The following is a 27,218-nucleotide window of genomic DNA, read 5'->3' as shown; positions in this document are numbered from 1 at the left end:
AAGTCTTAACATGTAAACCTAGCTCAGGCGAAGAGGCTGAGGAGTTCCTTACCCGTTTTAAGGAATGCTATGGTGCTTCCTCTGGTGACGCTAACTACCTACAAGGGTGATCATCCCAATTTAATGCCCTATGTATGACTCTCTTACCTGATCAGGTACAGAAAGCTATTAAAACCCACAATATCCACTGGCAAGATGTTGAGATTGCACAATTCAGCTGATAGATTTGGTACTTCTGAGAATGAAAGGATCCCAAGAGTAAGACAGAACTTGCCCAAACTACAGTGGCTAAACTTAAACTCAGGATTCAAAGTAGACCTTTTCGTCTGCAAGGTCAGTCAAGCTTGCAAATGAAACCCTCATACAAACGCCCAGTATGGCAGGACAGTAGAAATGGTACTGTGTATTCACAACATCCCAATGGACCTTGCGGTCCTCCTATGTATCCTTCCCCAACAGTCCATGATGCCTCTATACATCCTCTCATTACTCTTCACTGCCTCCCCCACCCCCTAGAGTCCCCCAACAACTACACCTTTGTTTCAATTGCAATGAACCAGGACATTGGTCCAAGAACTGCCCTTTCCATAGGAGTCCCTGGTTCATCACTGCAGTAAAAACAACAGACAATCTCCTGGTCTCCCTCCCCAGTGACCTCAGCAGGTTGCCCCTTTTACTGCACAAAACCCTTTTCAAAATGACTCCCGGATAGAGAGCAGCTTCCTGCTTTGAATTTTCCCATACTTACCGCTAGCCCAGAAGATGGACCTATGCTAATTCTTAACTGTAATGGCCATAATATTGAATTTATGTTTGACACAGGAGCCACTGTTTCATCACTTCCCGTCCATCTTGCTAATGCTTTTGATTTTCAAATCTCGGACGATGATGAAATCCTGCAATGTTTTGATGGTTCCTCTAATAAACATGCATACGCTGTCCCTCTGACAGTGGTGTGGAAAAATTGTGTCACGCTCCCTTTTTGCTTTGTTGTAACTAATGGATTACGTATCCCTCTACTCGCTAGAGATCTCCTCTGTCCTCTAAATATTACTATTGAATGTCGTGATGATGGTATCCTGATTCAGGATCCACCTCATTTTGTTCAATGCATCAAAACCAAAGCCTCCTCGATGGTGGTCATTTGATTTGGATCCTTATTCTTTTGATCCTATTTTACATAACGTCCCTCACCCCCACATTTACTTTAGCTTATGATCTCAGGCTTGAACACACTATAATCCCTTACTGGTCACTACTCAGCACACTTGGGTGATTGGTGAGATCAGGTCACCAGCTGGTGGCGTTCTTTTCGTGTCAGTTCCTCTTCATAGCTGGATAACTGGCCCTCTCATTTTCCCCTGTGTCACCACTCACTTGAACCCCAAACACAAAGCCCAAGAAGTAGGTTTTGACGCTAAGACTCTTTTTGACCATGCTCATCAAACTTGCTGTGAAATTCAGCTGCTCACTGAGATATCAATCCTATTTTATGCACAGCCTTAGTCAATTCACGGCAGCCTTCATCATCATTATGCCCACCCTCACCTGCAGGACGCAGTATACCCTGGAGTCTGGGTGGACTCTAAAACACAAGTGGGCCTTGCTAAGGTCCCACCCATCTCCATTCTGAACAAACCTAATTCTGTCCTCCTGTCTATACCTCAATACCCCCTGAAACCAGAAGGTGAAGCTGGCATTCAACCTGTCATTGATTCATTTCTACAGCAAGGCCTTCTAGTCCCATGCCATTCTTCTGTCAATACACCTATATTTCCGATCCCTAAACTGGGACGTCCTGAATGTCGTTCACGACCTTTGTGAAGTAAATAAAATCATTGAGGCTCATAATCCTCCAGTTGCCAATCCTGCTCCTATCCTCAGCCAAATTCCAGTTGATGCCAAGCTCTTCACTATCGTTGACCTCCAACATGCATTCTTTTGTCTTCCTTTGCATCCAGATAGCCCAATATATTTTTGCCTTCTTTTAAGGGCCACCAATATATGTGGACTTGCCTACCTCAAGGGTTTATTCAGTCGCTGACACTCTTTTCAGAGACTCTTCACGCCCAGCTTGAATTATTTGAATTTCCTGGAGACGTTACCCTAGTTCAATACATCGATGACCTCCTCACTAGCCCTGACAAAGTGTCCAATCACACTGACTCCACTACCTTTCTCAACCATCCACACCAATGTGGCTATATTGTACCCCCCAGCAAAGTTAAGACTAATCAGAAAGAAGTTAAGTTCCTAGGTACTCTCATTTCTGAATTCGATCGGTGCTTGACACGTGAACGTATTGATCCTATTCTTTGTATTGTCCCTCCAACCACTCCTAAACAGATTCTTGACCTCATCAATTATTGCCGACAATGGATTCCTAATTGTCCCTTCTGATCAAAAATTATCTCCCCTATCCTCGACTAATGTGCCTTAATGGTATGAACTCACCCCATAACAACTACAAGTCTTTACGGAGCTTAAAACTACCCTCTCTTCAGCACCCATGCTAGGCCGACGTTTGTATGACTGCCACTTTCATCTTTATGTTGCCATCCTTGATACCTGTGCTTCAGCTGTTCTCACCCAGCAGCATGGCTCTTCTTGGCGCCCTATTGCCTATTTTTCTACTAAGCTTGACCCCATTGCTCAAGGTATGCCTTCCTGCACCCAGATTCTCTCTGCCATCCATACTATGATAGTGGCTACCTCTAATATAACTTTACATCAAAATGTAGAAGTCTGTACCTCGCATTCTGCAGTATTCTTGCTGATTTCTAAACATAGAGGAGAAAATGAGGACTGCAGATGCTGGAGATCAGAGCTGAAAATGTGTTGCTGGAAAAGCGCAGCAGGACAGGCAGCATCCAAGGAGCAGGAGAATCGACGTTTCGGGCATGAGCCCTTCTTCAAGAATGAGGAAAGTGTGCCCAGCAGGCTAAGATAAAAGGTAGGGAGGAGGGACTTGGGGGAGGGGCGTTGGAAATGCGATAGGTGGAAGGAGGTTAAGGTGAGGGTGATCGGCCAGAGTAGGGGTGGGGGCGGAGAGGTCAGGAAGAAGATTGCAGATTAGGAAGGCGGTGCTGAGTTCGAGGGTTGGGACTGAGACAAGGTGGGGGGAGGGGAAATGAGGAAACTGGAGAAATCTGAGTTCATCCCTCGTGGTTGGAGGGTTCCTAGGAGGAAGATGAGGCGCTCTTCCTCCAACCGTCGTGTTGCTATGGTCTGGCGATGGAGGAGTCCAAGGATCTGCATGTCCTTGGTGGAGTGGGAGGGGGAGTTGAAGTGTTGAGCCACGTGGTGGTTGGGTTGGTTGGTCCAGAAGTCCCAGAGGTGTTCACTGAAACACTCCGCAAGTAGGCCGCCTGACCTCTCCGCCCCCATCCCCACTCCGGCCTATCACCCTCACCTTAACCTCCTTCCACCTAACGGGTCAAAGATGCAGGGAAGATACCTGCCCAACTGTCGTCTGATTCATATGGATGGAAGTTCACTTGCTGGCTATGATCGCTGTGTGGATGGATCGTGTGGATTGTACTGATAATCCTTGGTCTCATCCTAGGAATATACACTGTCGTCCGGTTATGCATGAAATGGACTGTACATTGTTTTTCACCTCAGCCGAAAAGGAGTCTGGTTAATTGACCCTTGTCTACCCCTCTCCCTCCATGCCTGAACTTCCATGCTGAAATCCAGTATCTTTCAGACTCTGCTCCTCTGGACGATGACCTGGCAGAGGAGGCAGTTGACTTATTTGAAAATACAAATTGACTGAATGGACTAATTATAGTTACAAGCTAAGTAGTTTTCATGAAATAACAAAAGGAGGAAATAAGAAAGTCTATAGCCATAAAACCTGTCTTTAAACATTTAAACTAAAATATAACATTGAATTATAGAGCACATTTGCTGCACACTAGAAAATAGACAGGCAAAGAGGCTTGGTAAAAGGGGAGAACTCAAGGTATGCAGAAGATAACCAAGTGATAACAGTAATAAGGCAATTAAGTACATTTGCCTTAACAGTGAATCTGTGTAAATAGGACACAGAGTGATAACATTCATGGCTGTTCTCTTGTGAAATTAATGACAGTGTTTGATTCTGACCCCGAAACAAAACTTGGGATTCCCTGAGCCGTCTCAAATCCCTACTTTAACACTCCAACTCATCCATGTTGACCAGTTAGCCTAAACAGACTAGTCCCATTTGCGAGCACTCGGCCCATATCCCTCTAAACCCTTCCATCCAGATTCCATTCAAATGTTGTAATTATACAAGCTTTCACGACTTCCTCAAGCAGCTAATTCCATACCCACACCACCCTTTGCATTAAACAGTTGTCCATTAAGTCCCTTTTATTTCTTTGCCCTCTCACCCTAAATGTATGCCATCAAGTTCTAGACTCCTCCCAACACAGGGAAAAGAACTTGTCTGTTTATCCTATCAATGTCCCTCATGATTTTATAAACCTCTATAAGGTCGCCTCTCAGCCTCCAACGCTCCAGGGAAAACAACACCAACCTATTCAGCTTCTCCCAATCGCTCAAATCCTCCAACCCTGGCAACGTCCTTCTAAATCTTTTCTGAACCCGTTCAAGTTTCACAACAAACTTCTGACAGGAAGGAGACCAGAACTGCACACAATATTCCAAAAGTGGTCTAACCAATGCCCTGTACAGCTGCAACATCACCTCCCAACTTCAATACTTGATACTCTGACCAATAAAGGAAAGCATTCCAAACCCCGCCTTCGTTATCCGATCTACCTGTGACTCCACTTTCAAGGAGCTATGAACCTGCACTTCAAGGTCTCTTTGTTCAGCAACACTCCCTTGGATCTTACCATTAAGTGTATAAGTCCTCCTCTGATATGCTTTTCCAAAATGCAGTGCCGTATATGTATCTATATTAAACTCCATCCTGTTATCCTCTGAGCTAAGCATCTTCACTGTCCACTACACCTCTAATTTTGGTGTCATCTGCAAACTTAGTAACTATACCTCGTATATTGACATCCACAGCATTTATATAAATGATGAAAAGTAGTGGACCCAGCACCCATCCTTGTGGTATACTACTGGTCACAGGCCTCCAGTCTGAAAAGCAACTCTCCACCACCACCCTCTGTCTTCCTACCTGTGAGCTGGTTCCGTATCCAAATGGCTAGTTCTCCCTGTATTCCATGATATCTAACCTTGCGAACCTGTCTCCCTTGGGGAATCTTGCCAAACGCCTTACTAAAGTCTATCTAGTACCCTGGCAATTAAGTCGTCAGGCCCAGGGGACTTGTCTGCCCTCAATCCTAATAGTTTGCTGTGTACCTTTTCCCTCTCAACGTTGATTGTTTAAGTTCTATCCTTTCTATCACCTCTGACTTGCCCGTTCCATTAGGAATAGCACTATTGTCCTCCAGCTTGAAAACTGAGGAAAAGAATTGACTTAGCATCTCTGCCATTTCAGTGTTCCTCCTATTAACTCACTGGTTTCATTTTCCAAGGGACCATAGCGACTCTGTTTCCTTTAGCATGTCAACAGAAGCTTTTGCTATTCTTTTTGATATTTTGTGCTAGGTTTCTTTCGTAATTTATCTTTTTTTTAGTATCCCTTCGTTTTATGTTTGCAAGTTTTCCAATGTTTCAGCCTTCGAGGTCTTGAATAACATTACGGAAAAGACTGAAAATTTTTAAAAACAACGTTAAAACTTAAAGACAAACCCACCTTTCAGGTGGCTGGCGAGGGGAGCAGGGAACACATTGGCCCCGCCCCCATTGTCTCCGATTGGTTGGATGCCTCGTCGAACCGCGCCCACTACACGCGGGGTGACGTCACGGTCTGGTCACCCAGTCCCTGATGAGTTGGCGCATGTGCAGTGTAGGTCATGTAGTGAGACAAAGGCAGTGTTACTGAGTGTGGGAGAGGAATGGCGCCGGTGGCTTAAGGAACAAGAACAGGTACCGCTGGAAAAGCTGAGCAGCCCTGGCTGCATGTGTCAAGAGAATCCGAGGAAATGTTACGGGCCCAGTGATCCTCCTTCAGAACAGAAATAGGTTTCGGAAACATCCCGGAGAGGTCGCCAGGCCTGAGCGCCCGGGGAGAGGGGACAGTGAGTACCTACCTCGACACTGTCCTATTCCCCCCGAGTCCAGGAACTCCCCACATCCGTTCAAGACACCACCCACGCCCTCCACCTCCTCCAAGACTTCCGTTTCCCCAGCCCCCAACGCCTCATCTTCACCATGGATACCCAATCCCTCTAACCTCCATCCGCCATGACCAGGGCCTCCAAGCCCTCCGTTTCTGCCTCTCCCGACGTCCCCAACTCTCTCATTCATCTGGCTGAACTGGTCCTCACCATTAACAATTTCTCCTTCGAATCCTCCCACTTCCTCCAGACCAAAGGGACAGCCATGGGCACCCGTATGAGCCCCAGCTATGCCTGTCTCTTTGTTGGCTACGTAGAACAGTCCATCTTCCACAATTAAAACGGCACCACTCCCCACCTCTTTCTCCGCTACATTCATGACTGCATTGGCGCCATCTCGTGCTCCCGCGAGGAGGTTGAGCAAACTTCACTGACACATTCCACCCTGACCTTAAATTTACCTGGACCATCTGACACCTCCCTCCCCTTCCTGGACCTCTCCATCTCCATTAATAATGATCGACTTGACACCGGCGTTTTATAAACCCACCGACTCCCACAGCTACCTGGATTACAGCTCTTCCCACCCTACCTCCTACAAAATGCCATCCTGTATTTCTATTCCTTTGCCTCCGCCGTATCTGCTCCCAGGAGGACCAGTTCCACCACAGAACACACCAGATGGCCTCCTTCTTAAGATACTGCAATTTCCATTCCCACATGGTTAAAGTGCCCTCCAACGCATCTTGTCCACATCCCGCCCTCAGACCCCACCCCTCCAACCGTAACAAGGATAGAACGCCCCTGGTGCTCACCTTCCACCCTACCAACCTTCGCATAAACCAAATCATCCTCCGACATTTCTGCCACCTCCAAACAGACCCCACCACCAGGGATATATTTCCCTCCTCATCCCTTTCCACCTTCCGCAAAGACCGGTCCCTCTGTGACTACCTGGTCAGGTCCATGCCCCCCTACGATCCACCCTCCCATCCTGGCACTTTCCCCTGCCACCGCAGGAATTGCAAAACCTGCGCCCATACCTCCTCCCTCACCTCCATCCAAGGCCCTAAAAGAGCCTTCCGCATCCGTCAAAGGTTTACCTGCACATTCACCAATATCATTTATTGTATCCGTTGCTCCAGATGTGGAGACTGGACGCCTCCGAGCAGAGCGCTTTAGGGAACACCTCTGGGACACCCGCACCAATCAACCACACCGCCCTGTGGCCCAACATTTCAACTCCCCCTCCCACTCTGCCGAGGACATGGAGGTCCTGGGCCTCCTTCATCACTGCTCCTTCACCACCAGATGCCTGGAGGAAGAACGCTTCATCTTCCGCCTTGGAACACTTCAACCCCAGGGCATCAATGTGGACTTCAACAATTTCCTCATTTCCCCTTCCTCCACCTCACCCCACTTCCAGACTTCCAGCTCAGCACTGTCCCCATGACTTGTCCTACCTGCCTATCCTCTTTTTCACCTTTCCACTCCACCACCCTCTCCCCACATACCTATCACCATATTCCCACACCCACTCACCTATTGTACTCTGTTACTTTCTCCACACACCCACCCTACTCACATTTATCTCTCCACCCTTCAGGATCTCTGCCTGTATTCCTGATGAAGGGCTTTTGCCCGAAATGTCGATTTTACTGCTCCTCGGAAGCTGCCTGAACTGCTGTGCTTTTCCAGCACCTTTCTAATCTCGACTCTGGTTTCCAGCATCTGCAGTCATTGTTTTTACCGAGAGGAGACAGTGAGACAGGAGAGGATTGGAAACCGCGGGAGGAGGGAGACTGGGGAGTTTATAAAGTCCTAGGGGAGGCCTGAGGCCGCGAATAAAAGCTCCACAGGCCCAGTGTTAACTTTGTTTGGGGAAGGACCTCTGGGGGCAACCGGTCGCCATATTCGTGAGGGTAAGATGCATGTTGTCTTGGGGCGGGGAGCGCGAGCATCCATCTTGGTGAGGGCACCATCAACTGTCATTTCTGGGAGAGAATTCCAACTTTGTGGCAGCCTTTGTGTCAACCAGAATTTTCTCATTCTGGACGTAAGTTTGCTCGCTGAGCTGGAAGGTCATTTTCAGATGTTTCATCACCATACTAGGTAACTTCATCAGTGAGTCGAGTGAAGCGCTGGTATTATGTCCTGCTTTCTATTTATGTCTTTTGGTTTTAGGATGGGTGATATCATTTCCGTTCTTTTTTCTCAGAGCATGGGAGATGGGGTCCAAATCAATAGATTTCCAGTTGGAATGACATGTTCCAAGGAATTCTTGTGTGTGTTTCTGGTTGGCTTATTGGATAGTGGCTTGTCATAGGATGAATGTATGGTCCCAGTCAACATGGTGTCCTCCTTTGTCTGTATGTAAAGATACTAGTGATAGTGGATCATGTGTTTTAGTTGATGATCATATGTCCTGGTGGCTAGTTTTATTCCTGTTCGTCAGATGTCGTGTTTGTTACAGTCATAGAATCCCTATGTGTGGGAATATGCCCTTCGGCCCAACAGCTCCATACCGACCCTGTAGAGAGTATGCCAGCCAAGCCTATTCCTCTACAATTACCCCTGACTTATGTACCATTATGGGCAATTTTAGCATGGCCAATTCACTTAGTCTGCGTATCTTTGGATTGTGGGAGGAAACCGGAGAACCCGGAGGAAACCAACACAGACATTGGGAGATTGTGCACACTCCACACAGACAGTCACCCCAGGATGGGATTGAACCCGGGTCCCTGGTGCTGTGAGGCAGCAATGCTAACCACTGAGCCACCGTGCCGCCCCCTTATATTTCAACAGTCTTTCAACTTTAAACACATTCATCACAGTCCTCCCAGAGGATTAGACTGTTCTCTCTCATTAGAGATGGCTGGTCGTGGTTTTCTTGAGGGTCACCACACCTCAGCTGAGGGGAAAGGCCGAGAAGGAGTTCCTCACATTTCTCCAACTTGGGTGATACATAACGTGAAGCACCTTGGTATACCTTTGTTGAAGTGTGACCATCAGTATTAGCTGCTGCTATTGCTGTCATTTATTGGCAAGACTCATGTCAAGTGAAACAATTCCAGCAAGAAATTGGCAGCTGGCAGAGCTCCCCCACCCAATGCCAAAAAAGTGAATGCTTTTGTTGGTGAAAGAAAATTGGCAAAGAAAAAAAAATTAAAGTATCATGTACCTTCAGAAGGAGTGGAAGGGTTGATTTTTCAAAATAAATGAAAACAATATTTATGAAGTGGAGCAACAAACTAAATTAACAACGCAGGTTTCTTTTCACATAACTGCACTACTGCAAATGTCTGTATTATGGGAAAATGTTATGTACTAAAATATGTTCTTATTTTGTAAAGAGTCAGGTCAATAGGTTTAATTTTGTCAACAGTGATCAATAAGATCTTGATTTATACAGCATCTATGTGAGATACACTGGGAGTTAATATTTGATCGAGTAAGTCTCCACTGACCACCACAAGAACAAAGTTTTTCCCTGTCTGAACTGTCAGAAAAGATGTGCTTTCTTCACAAATTTTGACTTCTTGATGTGTTTGTATGTCTTGCAATATTTGATTTTAAAATATGTAATTTACAGTGAAAATGAATTGTTTGTGCTTTTTAATGTTGATTTTAAGGTATGCTGATAAGAAACGGTGTATGCATTTAGGCCGTCTAAAAATAGAATGCTTTTCATACTCAAAGTTGCTGTGCAAACAAAACACAATTTGGGAGGTGATGGTTGTTCCCTATCTCAAAGCCAATATAAATAATACCTGTGGTGTCAACACATGCAACCACTGCCTTTCACTCTTTTTTTTGAAAATCATTGGGAATTTAACACATCACACTACTGCAGCAGAATCTGAGCACGTTACATCGGGCTTCCCATCAGGATGCTGTAACAAACCTCAACCTAATTTGGGATGTTGGGGAAAGTGCAAAATAAATGAATCACTAGTATATACCCTGTGGTTAAAGAGCGCCACAACAGTGTTGTACGGACGTGTCAGCTGTCTTGGTGAGACCTAACTTTACTCTGCGACACCTTGATTGGTTGTCGCTGACTGCATGTAAAACGAAACATTATGGAGTAAAGACATTTTTGCGACAGAAAATGTTTTATTTGGCCTTCAGCAGTCACACCTACACTTTTACCATATATTTTGCTGCTTATTTTGATTTAACTTGATGATATATAACCTCAGTTGCTAAACAACCCTCAGTGGAGCCTCCAGCGTTATTTGAGATCAAACACAAAAGCCAATTTCTTCCGAATACAAAATGTTGCTGACGACAAAGAAAAATCATACAAAAGCTTTTATCAACACCCAGATCGATTTACCGCAAGAAATAGCAGTATTGGCCATTCTGCTCCTCCATTCAGTGAGATCATGTCTGATCTGATAACCCTCAATTCAATTTTCCTGCCTTTTCCCCAAAACCCTTGATTCCCTACTGATCTTCCTTTGACACCTTCAATTTTTCAGAGGTTTAACTTATCTAGAACTTTGAAGACTGAGACACTTGAACACACAGTAGCAACATCAATCCTTGTTAATTGTCCTTGCTTCTGTGCCACAGAAAATTGTTTTCTGGATCCTTGTTTGAGTCTACAAACTGCTCAATAAGCTCAAACAACCCTCTTCTGTTCTTCTAATGAGCCAATATCTCTGACAGCTCCATTTCAATGAAACTGAAAAAGCTTCCTATCACTTTTGGTTGCAGCCAATCGGGCCAGGATTAAAGATGATTCTCATTTTCCTAAATACTTGGAATAGATTCAATTGATTTTAAACAAACAAGTTCTGACACATGTTCGGGTTCGTTTGAGAAGTTTAGCAGAATTGTTTTTCTCAGATGGGACAATGAAACTTCTTTAGATTGTTTCCACTATTGGAGGTCTACCTCCAGTTCTTTTTCTTAGCACATTATAATGATCTTCTGAACTAGTTTTATTTCATTATATCCATCCCTTCAAACAAACCAATTCTTCCCATAAGTAAATTCATCCATCTCCAGCACATTCTAGGTGATATTGTTCCTTAAATTCCATTAAAATGTCCTATCTCTTTCCTTAAATCTATGCCCCCTAATTGCTGAAGCCGTCCACCAAGGGGAAAAGTTTCTTCCTATCTCGACCCTAAGTGTCTTATCTGTACAAACAGGTCCTCACCCATCCTTCTCTGCTCGAAGGAAAATACCCTCAGCCGATCTAATCACTCTCATAGCTGAAACCCACCAACATGCACCACCCTGGGTTAGTATTCCTTTCTGCACCCTTTCTAGTGCCATCACATCCTTCTAATAATGTGACGACCAGATCCACTACTCCAGCTGTGGCCCAACGAATGTCTTGTACAGTTCCATCATGATCTCCTGGTCTCATGTTTAATGCCTTAACTATTAAGGGCAAGTGTTTCATATGCCGCCTTAACCATTTCATCCACATGTCCTGTTGCCTTCAAGAATCTATGAACACATATACCTTTCTCTGATCTTCAGTATATTCTAAATTCTTGTGATTCTTCATGTACTCCCTTGCCTGTTGATCCTCCTGAAATGTATCATCTCAATCTTTTCAGGATTGAACTCCATCTGTCATTGTTCTGCCCATCTGACCAACCCATCTTTATTGCCCTGTAGTCTAAAACTTTCCTCCTTGCCATATATTAGTGTGGGTTCTGAATTTCTTTTGGGCCTGATTTATTTAGGTTGCATTGTGTTTATTTTGTGGGATATTTTAAGAAGATTGGGAGGACACTTGGATCCAGTATCTGTTTATACCCAAAGAAAAAACTCAAACCAGAATTTTTTTTTTTATCCAATGTTTTCCCTGGTAACATTTTCACAATGACTTCAATTCCTGAACACCATTCGCTAACTTAAACTATGTTCAAATCAAGACATTACTGAATGGAGATCATAACTTCTTGTACTATTAAATCTGTCTCAAGCAATGCTGCAAATTAGGTAACCTTGCATTATTATTTTATAACTGTGCTCAAAACCTTTTCTAAAAAGTGACCGGATGAAGATTGAAGTTGACTGAACTGCTTTCTTCATTTTATAATATTGCCAAAAAAAGTAAATGTTCAAACATATGCAATCTTTTTCTTTCTCTAAAATAGGTAATGAGGTGAAAGGGAATAATGGACAAAGCATTGAAAACAATGCTGACTCTAATTCAGCAAGTATGTTCTTTTCAATAAGTTTAATTGAATATTTACATTAATTACAGTTGTGGGTGACACAAATAACAATACTTTAAGGCTGTTACTTAAGTTTAGAAATTCAATCACACTCTGTGTAGATGGCTTAAAATCATTATATTAAAAGCTTAAAGTGCTTGCATAAAACACGAAACCTCAGTTATGTTTATTATTTCCCAAAATGGGTTATCAAGTAAAAGTATTATTGGAGATTTGATGACAGCGGGCAAAAATGGCAACTCTAATTTCGCAAGTATGCAAGGTTTAAGCTTAAAATGCATGACAGGTTTATTTATCCAAGAAATAAGCACCTTTACTCTCTCTAATATTAGCTCCAATTATCAATATTTGATATGAAATTAGAAGATCTAGCTTGAGAAATCTACAACGTATTGCCACATGCTTGCCATAAATACGACAGGAACACAGTAAAAGTAGTGAAAATTAAGTCAGATCTTTGTGGTTACTGATCCATAAGATACAGAAGCAGAATCAGTCCATTCAACTTGTTGAGTCTGCTCCACCATTCGATCATGGCCAATGTGTCTCAACCCCATTCTCCTGCATCCTCCCTGTAACCCTTGATTTCCTTACTAATCAAGAGCCTATCTTTATCTGTTTTAAAAGCACTCAGTTACTTTCCTCATTTCAGTGGCAATGAGTTCCACAGAGTCACCTCTTTCTGACTGAAAAAAATCTTCCTTATCTCATCCCAGCATTTCTTGCCACCGAGAACTATGGGGGCAGAGTCCATGTCTATACTTCCTTGCATGGTAATTTGTAAATAACATTTGTTTTTTCAGGTTCATTAGCTGCTGCTTAAGTGTGTTGGTAGATTTGTGGGCTACCATGATGCGGAGAGGTTTGAGTTGTCTGGACATCATTTCACAGATGTCTTTGATGTAAGGTAATGTGGCTAGGGTTTCTGCGCATGTGTCTGCTTTGAGTTTGTTGTTGAGAAATCAGCGGACAGGGTTTATTGGGTACCGTTCTTCTTGAATATGTTGTATAAGTATTTATCTTCTGCTCTTCGTAGTTCCTGGGTGGTGCAGTGTGTAGTGGCTCGTTGAAATAGTGTCCTGATGCAGATGTGTTTGGGATGATTTGCTTCTGCATTAGGTACTTGGGTCTGTGTATGTTGTTTTCCTGTAGACGTTAGTCTGAAGTTCCCTATTGACTGTTCGCTCTACTGACATCAAGGAATGGCACTTTGTTGTTCTCTTTTGTGAATTTTATGCCAGTAAGGATATTGTTGATGGTGTTGGAGGTTTCCTCTAATTTGTTTCATTTTGTGATGACAGGTGTCATCACTGTGGCGGACCCAAAATTTGGGTTGGAGCGTTGGGAGGGCTGTTTGTTCGAGTCTCTGCATTATTGCCTGTGCTCGGAACCTTGATATTGGTGGTCTCATGGGTGTTCTGTTGATTTGTTTGTAGGGCTTGTTATTGAATGTGAAGTGGGTGATAAGATACGGTTCCACAAGCTTGACAATGTTATCTTTGCTGATGAAGTTGGTGCTGTTTGGTGTTTGTGTCTTTGGTGGTTCTTGTAGTGTAGTCAGTGTTTCTTTGGCCACGTTGATGTTAATGGATGTGAACGGGGCTGTTATGTCAAAGGACAGCATTATTTCATCCTCTTCTATCTTGGTGTCTTTGATGTTCAGGAATTCTTGGGTGGAGTGAATGGAGTGGCATGAATCTTCTACTCCGTTTTTTAGTCTTCACTGGAGGTCTTTGACTAGTCTGTATATTGGTGTTCCAGGTAGTGAGACTATGGGCCTGAGGGGGGCTCCTGGTTTGAAGAGGAGGAGAACAACAACAAACTGCCTTTCCTAGATGTCACAGTAGAGCGAACAGTCAAGGGGAACTTCACACTAGTGTCTACAAGAAACAATACACACGGACCAAATACCTAACTACAGAAACAATCATCCCAACCCCCACAAACGAAGCTGCATCAGGAGATTATTTCAACGAGCCACCACACATTGCAGCACAGAGGAACTGCGAAGAGCAGAAGAGAAATAAGTATACGTACTCAAGAACGGAAAACCAATAAACCCAGTCCGCCGATTTCTCATTGAGGCTTCCAAGCTGACCCTCAAATTTGGTTTGTCCCTGCATTCTTTCCTGGCTGTCTTTTCTGGGTTTTGAAAACTTTCCTCTGACTGCAGATAAGAATTGGGAAGTTGTGTTGTGGCTGATAGGACATTGGGTAGACCACTTTTGGAATATTGTGTGCAATTCTGGTCTGCTCCTATCAGAATGATGTTGTGAAACTTGAAAGGGTTCAGAACGCATTTAAAAGGATGTTGCCAGGGTTTGAGCTGAATGGGCTGGTCTGTTTTTCCTCGTGCATCAGAGGCTGAGGGGTGACTGAGAGTCATTAATAAAATCATGAGAGGCATGGATAGGGTAAATAGACAAGGACATTTCCCTGGGTGAGAGAGTCCAAAACTAGAGGGTAAAAGGTTTAGGGTGGAGGAGGGCAAGATTTAAAAGGGTCCGAAGGAGTAACCTTTTCATGCAGAGGGTGGTGTGTGTAAGGAATGAGCTCCAGAGGAAGTGGTGGATGTTGATACAGCTATGACATTTAAAAGGCATCTGGATAGGTATATGAATAGGAAAGGTTTAGAGGGATATGGGCCAAGTGCTGGCAAATGGGACTAGATTAGGCTAGGATATCTGGTTGGCCCGAAGGGGCTGTTTCTGTGCTGTAGATCTGACTCTGGCTTGCCACTAACATTTGCCATGTCTGTATATTTAGTTTCTCTCGGGTTGTCTGTGTCAATGCCTTGATGTCTCATTCCACCCACCACCTACCACCACCACCACCACCACCCCCCCCCCACCCACCACAGGGACGATAACCACTTCATGTCTGGTTCTTTATCAAGAAGCTGTATTGCAGGTTCAACCTGAATTTACACTTGTTTTGCTTCCCAAAATCAGACTTGCTCACTCTCAGCAATATCCCAATATCCTGAAAGATATTAACTTTCACGTGGTGTTATCCAAAATTCGAAGGTGTCAGTCCTGACGTTTTTGCTTTTTCTGTCCCTGTCAGATCCTGAATCAGCACCTTCAGGAGAATTAATTTGAGGGAGTGAGAATAGAGGAAGAGAGAGAGTGTGGGATGCTTTCAATTTTGTGGAACAGCAAAAGAAAAAAATGTTCTGCAGAAAGTGGAGTAGCTTGTTCTGAATTTCTACCCTGGACTGACCGTGATGACTTTTGGAATCTCTTTTTTTCTAGAGTATTTGAAGATCTGAAGACTGAAGTTTAAAAATCAACAGATGAAGGGCCTATGCCTGAACCGTCGATTCTCCTGCTGTTTGGATGCTGCCTGACCTGCTGTGCTGTTCCAGCACCGCACTTTTCAACTTCTCTCCAGCGTCTACAGTCCCCACTTTCACATCGATGTCTGACAGTCACTCAATCCATCGGGACCTCAACGATTTTGAACTATGATTCTGTGAGAAGGAGCAAAACATTTTGGTTCCTGTTTCAGACCATTTTCAGCATTAGTGGGACTGAATGAGAGTCTCTACTGTTACAGCGCACTGTGTGTAAAGCCTGAAACAGTTATACGGCCAGGAAAGAGGAATTTACTGTGGGCAGGGGCCATACACAGGGCTGTAGCTGCGGCCATGGTGAAACCAGAGGAATCCCACACTGTGGAGAAACCATGGAAGTGTTGCGACTGCGGGAGAGGCTTCCATGCCCCATCTGTCCTGGAGATTCATCGGCGAAGTCACACCGGGGAAAGGCCATTCTCCTGCCCCGAGTGTGGGAAAGGCTTTACTTGCTCCTCCCACCTGCTGGACCACTGCCGAGTCCACACTGGGGAGAAGCCATTCTCCTGCCCTGAGTGTGGGAAGGGCTTCACCTACTCCTCCCACCTGCTGGCCCACCAGCGCGTCCACGCTGGGGAGAGGCCCTTCCCTTGCTCTGAATGTGGGAAGGCCTTCAGCAAATCCTCGGACCTGCTGAAGCACCAACGGGTCCACAGAGGGGAGAGGCCATTCAGCTGCCCTGAGTGCGGGAAGGCCTTCAGTGATAACTCTATCCTGCTGAGGCACCAGTGGGTCCACACCGGGAAAAGACCGTTCTCGTGCCCTGAGTGCAGGAAGGGCTTCACCCGCGCTTCTGCTCTGCTGACCCATCTGCGGGTCCACACGGGTGAGAAGCCCTTCAGCTGCCCCGAGTGTGGGATGGCCTTCAGCAGGTCTTCCCACCTGCTGAGGCACCAGCGGGTCCACACTGGGGAGAGGCCTTTCTCCTGCCTCCAGTGCGGAAAGTGCTTTACCCAGCCCTCCAACCTGCTGACCCACCAGCGGATCCATACCTGTGAGAGACCGTTCTCCTGCCCCGAGTGCGGGAAGGGTTTTGCTGTTTCCTCTAACCTCGTGGCCCACCGGCGGGTCCACACAGGGGAGAGGCCATTCAGTTGTCCCGAGTGCGGGAAGGCCTTCAGCAATTCCTCTGCCCTGCTTAGGCACCGGCGCGTCCACACCGGAGAGAAGCCGTTCTCCTGCCCCGAGTGTGGGAAGGGCTTTACCCGCTCCTCCACACTGCTGACCCACCGGCGGGTCCACACGGGGGAGAGGCCATTCAGCTGCCCCGAGTGCAGGAAGGCCTTCAGCGATTCCTCTGCCCTGCTGAAGCACCAGCGTGTCCACACCGGGGAGAGGCCCTTCAGCTGCCCTGAGTGCAAGAAGAGGTTTACGTTTTCCCGCAACTTGCGGAAGCACCAGCGGGGGCACCAGCGCTCACAACAATCAGATTCCACCGCTGACACTGCCATGAGTCCCCCCCAGGACTGATTCTCCTGACAGTGGGTGCAGTGGGAAGAGTTGGTGCACTGTATTTATTTTCCATTGGACTGCAACCCCACGGTGGCTCAGGGGTGGCATGGTGGCTCAGTGATTAGCACTGCTGCCTCATGTCACCAGGAACCCAGGATCAATTCCACCCTTGGGACGACTGTCGGTGTGGAGTTTGTGGAGTATAGGAGAATGAATGAGATTAGAAACTGCTGCCTTTCTTGAGACAAGTCTCCCGGAGAGAAGTTGCAGACTGATTGTCTGATTTGTTGATCCTCACAGTGCCCCATTGCCCTCAGTTAACAGGAGGAGGTCCACACAGATGTACCGAAGCCCCTCTTTGGACAGTGGAAGGAAACTGTGCAGACAGGGAAAACGTGCAAACTCCACACAGACAGTTACCTGAGGCTGGAATTGAACCTGGGTCCCTTATGCTGTGAGGTAGCAATGCTAAGCAGTGTGCCACCCCAAAATGTTATAAAATTTGAATAAACCTACTAAGTTGGAAATGTGTCCATACCAAGAACTTACTATAAATGTTTGGAAGCAAAAGTCCATCGGAATTGTCTTTGGGATGGATCCAAAACTTACTTCGTTAATACTTTGACCTCTGGAACTGTCTGCCAGAGAGTGTGTTGGAGTCAGATTCAATTATGGATCATTAAACTGAAAAGGAAAGCAATTGCAGTGTTCAGTGAAGAATAGTACAAGGTACTGTAGTGGATGTCAGAAAATGAGTTTCCTGATTTGGGGCTGTTCACTTGCTTCTGTTACCATTTCAGGTTGCTAACTTTTCGTTAGCATCCTGCACATGTTGGGATTTTTTCTCCTTTCTAGTATCTACTTGAGTGACTCAGTGACAAATCTAGTTTATGAATTGTTCCTATGATATCTCATGAGAGGGTTTATGATATTCACAGTGTGTCCAAGTGAGGACAAACAAACTGTTCATCTTAAATATTTGATTTTAAACAATGGAAATAAAATTAATGTTTGGAAAACACACAACTTGCTGTGTAGTAAGATCATCAGAAATAGGAATGGGAGTAAGTAATTGACCGTTGAGATGCTCTGTCTTTCATTTATCTAAATTCTCTTTCCTGCACTTGACTTCATGACTTCATCTGCTGAAGTGACTACACTCCAAAAGCTTGTGATTTCAACATAAGAGCATAAGAACTAGGAGCAAGAATCGGCCTTCCGGCCCGCTCCACCACTCAATAAGATCATGACTAATCTTTTCGTGGACTATGCTGCACTTACCTGCGTTTTCACCATATCCCTTACGTTTTTGAAAAATAAAAGAATTATCTACTGCTTCTAGTAATTGCTGAAGTAATGTTAAATACTTCCTGGGCAAGGAATTCCATAGATTAACAGCCCTCTGGGTGAAGAAGTTTCTTCTCCGTTCAGTTTTAAACCTGCTTCGTCTAATCTTGAGGTCTCAGCTACCAATGCAACATCCTACTTTTATTTCTTTCATAATTTAATATATTTCTGTAAGATCCCTTCCAAACAAACCTGCTGGACTATAACCTGGTGTCATGTGACTTATGACTAAAAACTTATTATTACGCATCCTCATAGCGAAGAAGGTAGGGACACTACCACTGCGCCATAAAAAAAACCTCTGCAGCAAATAGGCCTTCTTCTATTGAATGAATGGGGAGAGGTTTCTTCTTAACATAGGATGCAAATATTATACCCTCAGAGCCCTTTACACTAAATTGAGCCCTCTTCGGTTGAATGAATGGATGTGGAGGTGCCACAGTTGAATTGGTTGATAACGTTAAAAATCACATCTTCTCCCTGAATATGTGACACTACCGCTATAGCCCCAGAGCCCGTTGCAGTAAATTGGGTCATCTGTTGAAAGAATGAACGGGAATGAAAAGGGTGGATACACTGACATGATTGTGAAATTCCCCACCAATCCCAAAGCTTGTGGTCGGTATCGCTAATCGGAGAGAGAGTTTACAGAGGGTGGGACCAACACGACACGGAATGCCAGTTGCCATTGGTCAGGTGGTGTAAGGTGCGCTCTGATTGGAAATGACGTGCGTCACTGAAGGAGGAGACGGAAAGAAGAAGAAAAACAAAGATGGCGGCGCGAGGCTGCAGTTTTCTCCGACTCAGCGGGCGGTTTCTGACGGAGGGAGGGGGGCAGACAGGCATCGTTTACCTCAGAAAATACCTTTTAAAATACACTTCAAATTAAAGTCGGAACTTTCCAAACAAAAGTTGTGAAGAAAAGGAGGCAGTCCCCGGTGGGGTTTATTGTTTATTTGTGTGTAATTCCCGGGGCCCGGGAAGGGGGAGGTGACGGTTACCGGGTGAACGAGAAAACAAATTAAAAATGTCGGCGGTGGAGGAGAGAGAGCCGGCGCCCGCGGCTTCTTCGGCGGCGGCCGGAGCCCAGGAGCTCAACAACCCGGAGCTGGAGGAAGGTCCGAGCTCCAAGAAGCGGGGGGTCCGGCTGGAGGCTGGATTTGGTCAAGGCTTGTATCTATTAACTTATTTAAATGGTACCTACTGTATGGGGCTATGGTTTACATTAAAACCGGAGGGTCATGTCAGAGTGTTTGTTTTTCTTGAGCAGTTGTAGTTGGTAAAATACACTCCCTGGAGGAGCACCTTCTGTGATGCTGCATTTCTTGCCTTCTGCCCTTCCCCCATTTGTTATCTCCCATTTGATTTTACATTTTATTTGGTCAAATTTAATTTCATATTAATGAGACTTGGTATTCACTGTGTTATTAATTTGTTTGTTGGATTATTGTAAGAAAAAATTAATGGTGTCATGTCATTTCTGATGTCAGAGTTTGACATTGAATGTGCAGATGTGAATATCAGTAAGTTGTGAAAATAAATCAAGAACTTGTGGTTCTAACAAAAAAAGCAGTTCACTGATATTCATGGCATTGTCTCATTTGAGGAGGATGATGTGAGACTGACCAACAAACTGTTTCATGTAGTCACCCAATTTAATTAAAATTTTCTTTAACTTAATTAAAGAAAATAACTCTAGCAGGCTAAGATTTGTGCAATTTGTTTATAAGATTTATTTATAAGTCCATTGCTCTCGATGTGGTCTCTGCCACATTGGGGAGTCTGGACACCAACTTGCAGAACATTTCAGGGAACAGCTCTGAGACGCCAAAACTAAACGACCCCACCACCTTGTGGCTGAACACTTTAACTCCCCCCTCCCAATCCGTCAAGGACATGCAAGTCCTCGGCTGCCTCTCCCTCCAAGCTCTAGCTACCTGACGCTTGTAGGAAGAACACCTCGTCTTCTGCTTTGGGACCCACTAACTACATAGGATCAATATAGATTTCACCAGTTTCTTTATTTCCCCTCCCCCCACCCCACCCACCCCCACACCACACACCTTGTCCCAGATCCAGAGTTGAAAAATGTGGCGCTGTAAAAATGCCTAGAGGCCATGCCTTTAGGAATTCCCTGGCTGTTCTCTGGCATGGCACTCATCCACAGATTCTATCAACAAACACATTGACCTGGACCCAATACACCGCCAAATGCAGCGGACAGTTGGAACTGACAACCGGAAGCGGCAGAGACAAACCACTATAAATGCTGGAGGAAACATCACAGAAGCGCTTCACAAGAGGCTCCCAAGCACTAAGGATGTCACCTAGACAGGGAATGAAACGTCTGCAACAAAAATTCCCAGCTCGGCGAACAGAACCACAACAACGAGCACCCGAGCTACAAACCTTCTCACAAATTTTGAATTGAGCATAGGAGTTGGGACATCCTGTTGCAATTGTCACACATGCCACACAACACAAGGCGTGGCCCGTCTCTGACTTACCATCCCTTTGAATATCAGGGGGAAGACACCCCTTTAATTGTAACATTCAGGAAAGATGCCTTACTTCAACAAAAATGTGCTGTGCTCACAGATGTTTGGACAGAGGAAGGGAGTTGCAGTCTGGGGTGAAGCTCAATCTTCATTCAGAGAAAGAGAGGAGCAGCAGTAGCTTCAGAAGCTCATGGTCCAACTTGCGCATTCAGACAATAGGGGGACTCTTCTGGGTAAAATCTGGGAATGAAGCAATGTCTCCCCCTTTCCATTCCTTATCCTGGGAGGGAGAGAGAAAGGGGGAAGCACTGTTCATTTGCAGCAACGGGAGGCAGAGAGTATGAATCCAAGCAGGGAGCAAACTCTGCAAAAGTCAGTTTCAGTCGGCTTCTTCTGGAATATTGTGTGCAATTCTGGTCTCCCTTCTCTAGGAAGGATGTTGTGATACTTGAAAGGATTCAGAAAAGATTCACAAGGCTGTTGCCAGGGTAGGAGGGTTTGAACCACAAGGAGAGGCTGAATAGGATGGGGCTGTTTTCCCTAGAGCATCTCAGGCTGAGTGTGTGTTTTTTAAAGAGGTTTATAAAAACTTGAGGGGTGTGGATAGGGTGGATAGACAAAGTCTTTTCCCTGGGATAGGGGCAGTGCAGAACTCGAGGGCATAGGTTTAGGGCGAGAGGGGAAAAATTTAAAAGGGACCTTGCAGTCAACCATTTTTTGCAGAGGGTGATGCGTGTATGGAATGAGCTGCCAGAGGAAGTGGTGGAGGCATCTGGATGGATATATGAAAAGGAAGGGTTTAGAGGGATATGGACCAAGTGATGACAAATGGAACTAGACTAATTTTGGATATCCGATTAGCATGGACAAGTTAGATTGAAGGATCTGTTTCTGTGCTTTATGTCTCTGACTCTATGACTGGTGAAAAGCGTTGGCATTCGTCGAAACATTTATGTAACAGAAAATTATAAGAGGGTAAAGATTAGCCTCACGTCATTGATCCATGAATCCTGGTGTAGTATGGATGTATTTCCAGTAATAGAGTCAGTATGGCATGGAAGGAGTCCAAAACGACAGCTTCTTTTACAAAAAGTCACACTTAAAACTTACATTTCCAGAAGACTCAGATTTAAGACAACCGTGCGTTAATATAAGACAGATAAGTCTGGGGTATATGTTACATATTTGATGGAATGTTTATAGCTCTCAAAGCCTGATTTGCAGTTGTTGCTGGGCTCGTAATATTGTACAGCAGAATATTGTGTATCTTCAGTAAGAACGTCAATACCGCATGATAGATGTCCATTCAGCAACTTGAGTGGACTCTTCATGGAGTATGCAATCCACCACATTACCCTGCTGTATACATTTACGTAAAGATCAGCACAAAGATCTTGGGTATTAAGAGAGGAAAGAATGTTCCACAGAAACTAGAATTGTGTGTTTTGATTTTCTATTGTGGACTGACAGCAATGACCTTTGCAATCTCTTTCCACAGGAATATTACAAGAGAAGAATTTGGAGGCAGAAATCTCAGACCAAACATCACATCGAAGTCTGACAGTCGCTTGATTCACCAGGACTTGGATATTGATGGCCTTGAAATCAAAGGGGAGAAAGTCTGTCTGCTTAGTTAGGTTTTAAACGTCAGTGTGACTGGAAACTCAGAGTCTCACATACCCACACACCAGAGTAGTGACTGGAACATGCTTTACAGACTGAATGAGAGTCCTCCAATTACCAGTTCACCAGTAACATCACACCTATGCTGTAAGTGTGAGCGAGTATCAACTGATTGTTGAACCTGGAGAAATAAGAGTACACCTGCACTCGCAGAAATCATGAAAATGCAGGGAGTGTAGGAACGGTTTCCCTTCCCCGCCTGCCCGATATTCATCAGCATTTATATACTGGGCAGCGGCCAATCACCTGCATTCAGCACAGGAAAGGCTTCACTCAGTCGTATCACCTCCTAGTGCACATTGTGTAGAAACTGCTCATCTGCCCTGTATGCTGAAGCAGATGAAGGACATTTTTTTTTTATCCTGGATGGAGCATACTGCAGGTATACCTGAAATAGATACATTTGTCTCTGTCCCATTGAGTCTCCAGCACAGGGCCAGGCTCAATTGGTCTCTGTGTTTATTCTCCACCTGAGCCTCCATCCACCCCTCTTCATTGCTCCCCCATCTCCCCTCCATCTGCATAAGGGTATCCCCCACTTTTCGAAAGTCACTTTACACTACTTCACTTTTACAAAAGACCTACATTAATACCTGTTCTCACAAACCGAAAGAAATCCGAAGAGGATTGTCGCTTTTACAAAGAAAGGCATAATATAAATTAATTCATGGTAATTGCTTCTTCGCTTTAGGCCCATTTCGGCTTATGAAAGGAACACTCTACTTTCAAATAGTGGGGGAAAGCTGTATCAATACAATACAGCACAGTCACAGGCTCTTCTCACTTGGTTTAGGCACACACACCCCCTCAAGCCTGTGCTAATTCTTAATCCTTACTTAGACCTGCTATTTATTGCCCATGTGTGGTTTCTGTTCCTCTGTTCACCTCCCCTTCATGTGTCTATCAAGATACACCTTAAACATTGTTAAGATGCCTGCTTCCATTACCTCCACTGGCAGTGCGTTCCAGAAACCCACCACCTCTCTGTGTAAATTCCCCACCCCCACCACTTCTCCCCCAAACAGTCCCCCTTTCACCTTGAACCTGTACCCTCTTTTAGTTGACCTTTCCACCCTGGAGGGAAAAAACGCCTCTGACTATCACAGAATCCCTCCAGCGTGGAAACAGACCATTCAGCCCAACAAGTCAACACCGGCCCTCCAAAGATTAACACATAGAGACCCGTTCCCTTACCCCTATTATCTACATTTACTCCTGACTAATGCACCGAACTTACACATCCCTGAACATTTGGGCAATTTACATACAGACAATCCAACTTAACCTGCCTCTCCCTGGACACTATGGGTAATTTAGCTTCGCTAATCCACCCTAACCTATACAAGTTTGGATTGTAGGAGGAAGCCGGAGCACCCGGAGGAAGCCCACACAGACACGGGAGTTGGGGTGCAGGGACAATGTGCCAACTCCACACAGATAGTTGCCTGAGACTAAAATCGAACGCAGGGCTCTGGCACTGTGAAGCGTCAGTGCGAACCACTGAGCTACCCTGCCACCCCTGTCCAGCCAATCTGTGTGTCTCATCATTTTGTCGAGGTCTCCTCTCAGCCTCTGTTTTTCCAAAGAAAACAATCCAGGTTTATGCCTCCTCTGTTCGTAACAAGAGCCCTCCAGACTAGGCAATGTCCTGGTGAATCTTGTCTGTACCCTCTGCCAGAGCACCCACATCCTTCCAGTAGCACAGTGACCAGAACTGTACACAATATTCCGAATGTGGTCAGAATAAAGAGCTGTAACGTAACTCTTACACTCAAGGAAGCGTGCTGTGTGCCTTCTTGATCACCGTGCCCACCTGCATTACCACTTCCACGGATCTATATGCCCAGATCCCTCTGTATGCCAGTGCTCCTATGTGTTCTGCCATTTATCATACAATTCTTATATTTTCTTCATCACTATCGAGCTTCACTTTAACTGTCTTTCTCTCTTCATCTCTTTTTTCCCCCCTCCTCACCCCTCCACACATCAGCATATCATAAGACAAGTGGAGCAGAAATTAGGCCATTCAGCCCATTGAGTCTGCTTCGCCATTCAATCATGGCTGATACGTTTCTCAACCCCATTCTTCCCGTAACCCTTAATCCCCTTGATACTCAAGAACCTATCTATCTCAGTCTTAAATATACTCAGTAACTTGGCCTCCGCAGCCTTCTGTGGCGGTGAATTCCATAGATTCACCACACTCTGGTTTAAGAAGTTTCTCTCCCCTCTGTTCTAAAGGGTCTTCCCTTGATGCGAAAGCTGAGCCCTCAGGTTCTAGTCTTTCCTACCAATGGAAACATATTCCCAACATCCACGCCGTTCATTATTTTGTAGGTTTCAATTAGATCACCTCTCATCCTTCTGAACTCCATGAAGTATAAACCTAGAGTACTCTAATGTTCTTCATATGTTAAATGTTTCATTCCTGGACCATTCTTGTGAACCTCCTCTGAACATATTCCAGGGCCAGTCCATCCTTCCTGAGATATGGGGCCCAAATCTACATACAGTACTCCAATTGTGGCCTGACCGGAGCCTCACAAGTACATCCCTGCTTTTATATTCAAGTCTGATCAAAATAAATGCCTTCATTGCATTTGCCTCTCCAACCACTGACTCAACCTGTAAGTTTACCTTGAGAGAATCCTGGAGTAGAACTCCATAGTCTCTCCCCATAATCTTTCTGTTCCTGAGTAGCAGCAGAGATTTACAGATACCTCGATTGTTTTCAGGGATACCAAGGGATCTTGGGAATTGCCAGTATCTCGGGAGGAGGCAGAGAGGAATGTGGTGTGGTCCTGTAAACTCCAGAACTTTCCAAACTCCCTGAGTCAGCAGTAACTCTTTCTGGACCAAGAAACAAAAGGGCCACTGAGAAACTGCGACATCAGAAGACCTCAGAAGCAGAAATGAGGCCATTCAGCTCATTGAGTCTGCTCCACCATTCAATCATTCTTACATATCAAGGATTACGGGGAGAATTGGGTTGAGAAACATATCAGCCATGATTGAATAGTGGAGCAGACTCAATGGGCTGAATGGCCTAATTTCTGGTAGTTACCCATCCCTGGGAAGAAGGATGCAAAACAACAAGTTGTTTCCTGAGACCGATGAGCTAAGTGCTTAATAAGCTCATGACAAAAGGACAATTAAGTTTGTCTGTGGAAGGAAGGCACTGACGTAAAGGGGTTTTTTGCAGGAAAGGCTGTATCAAACAAACCACTAACCCTCGAGGATAAGAAGGTAAGCTACAGACCGGAGATCTCCAGAAGTGTGGGGAGGTGGTGTTAGAATCTAAAGAAGCATCGCATCACAGATTTGAAAGCGAGGAATCTCCACCAGAATGCAACTCCAGAAAGATGCAGCAGCAGTACTTGGAAGAAGAATGCTGCACTGAATCCCTGGATACTTCCAGAGACAAACTGTTGGTGGAAACTCAGTTAAATTCTGCCATCAATTGGGTGATAGCCAAGTTGTGAGTGAGGTTGAACTTGGTTCCTTGAGGAGTTTTATTTTTGGTTGCTACATACAATAAAGTGTAAATCATTGTTTCAGCTGTTAATTGTGTGCAGTTTCTGAGTTAAGAGCCAAATTAAGGCGATTCACCCACAACCACAGTGAGAGGCTGGGATTCATGTTGACTCCATTGCATTCAGCAGTACATCACGTCAATACTCTTATAAAGCGAAGGCTGACAGCACCACCTTTCTCAAACAGAGGAGAGTGTCGCCCAATAATCTGTAAAATTAGCATGAAAAGTGGTGTAACCTGCTCTAGTGAGAAGAATAAATCCCCAACACTTTAAAATCAACAATCAGCAATTTATTTATCCAACTCTCACGGTGAACAAATGAACAAAACTATTAACAAACTGGATACAGGCCAGGAGCAGATGGGTGGCACTAGTTTAGTTGGGGATCATGGACTGATTGGTCTGAAGGGTCTGTTTCCAGGCTGCATGACTCCATCGCACGGAATGAATGGGGATCCATCCCAAAGATGATAAAGGTTTCAAGCACCACCTTAGGCAAATGTGTGGACTCCCTCCAGATAACTGAGGGCAGTGGGACACTGTGAGGGTCAGTAGATCAGTCAGCCAGCCAGTTCTCTCCAGGAGACTTCTCTCTTAAGAAAGGAAGTGGTTTCCTGCCCCATCAGCCAGATTATCCAGTTTGGATTAGGTCCTATATTTCCAACAAAACAGGTAGACAGGGCAGTGTCTATAACAAATGTTATTAAACTTGGAAGAGTGCTGAAGACATATACAAGGATGTTGCCAGGACTCAAGGGTCTGTGTAAAACGGAGAGGTTGGACAAGCTAAGATATTTTTATTTAGAGCATTAGAGACGGAGAGGGGCCCTTAGAGAAGTGAAGTGATCGTGAGAGGCATGGAGAGGGTGAATGCACTCAGACGTTTACCCCGGGGTTGGGGAAGTGAGAGCTAGAGGGCATCAGTTTAAGGTTAGAGGAAAAAGAATAAAAGGGAATGTGAAGGGCAACTTTTTTTTTTATGCAGACGGTGGT

At 45.0% G+C, this 27,218-nt stretch overlaps 1 protein-coding gene across 8 annotated transcripts in view; it reads left to right on the top strand.

Moving 5' to 3' along the window:
• The window catches only part of LOC148144045 (uncharacterized), a 54,532-nt gene extending 28,298 nt beyond the window's left edge, over positions 1-26,234 (top strand). Inside the window, exons 1-4 of one of the 8 annotated variants that reach the window (XM_087974567.1) lie at positions 6,003-6,107; positions 7,753-8,068; positions 12,275-12,337; positions 15,610-17,689. In XM_087974567.1, the coding sequence (XP_087830693.1) occupies positions 16,005-17,180 (1,176 nt within the window). In that variant the 5' untranslated portion in view covers positions 6,003-6,107; positions 7,753-8,068; positions 12,275-12,337; positions 15,610-16,004 and the 3' untranslated portion in view covers positions 17,181-17,689. Of the gene's footprint in view, positions 1-5,979; positions 6,108-7,291; positions 7,425-7,562; positions 8,259-12,274; positions 12,338-15,609; positions 17,690-22,505; positions 22,654-25,892 lie in introns of those variants that run through there. The other 7 variants (XR_015751372.1, XM_087974571.1, XM_087974568.1 and 4 more) reach the window with 7 other exon arrangements.
• Positions 26,235-27,218: the final 984 nt, after the last annotated feature.

This window comes from Chiloscyllium plagiosum, unplaced genomic scaffold, assembly GCF_037043375.1.
Source record: "Chiloscyllium plagiosum isolate Xiang-an unplaced genomic scaffold, Cpla_swu_hap1 HiC_scaffold_27, whole genome shotgun sequence".
Classification (NCBI taxonomy): Eukaryota; Metazoa; Chordata; class Chondrichthyes; order Orectolobiformes; family Hemiscylliidae; genus Chiloscyllium; species Chiloscyllium plagiosum.
The sequence above is the reverse complement of the archived record's forward strand: the minus strand, read 5'-3'. Positions and strand labels throughout refer to the sequence as shown.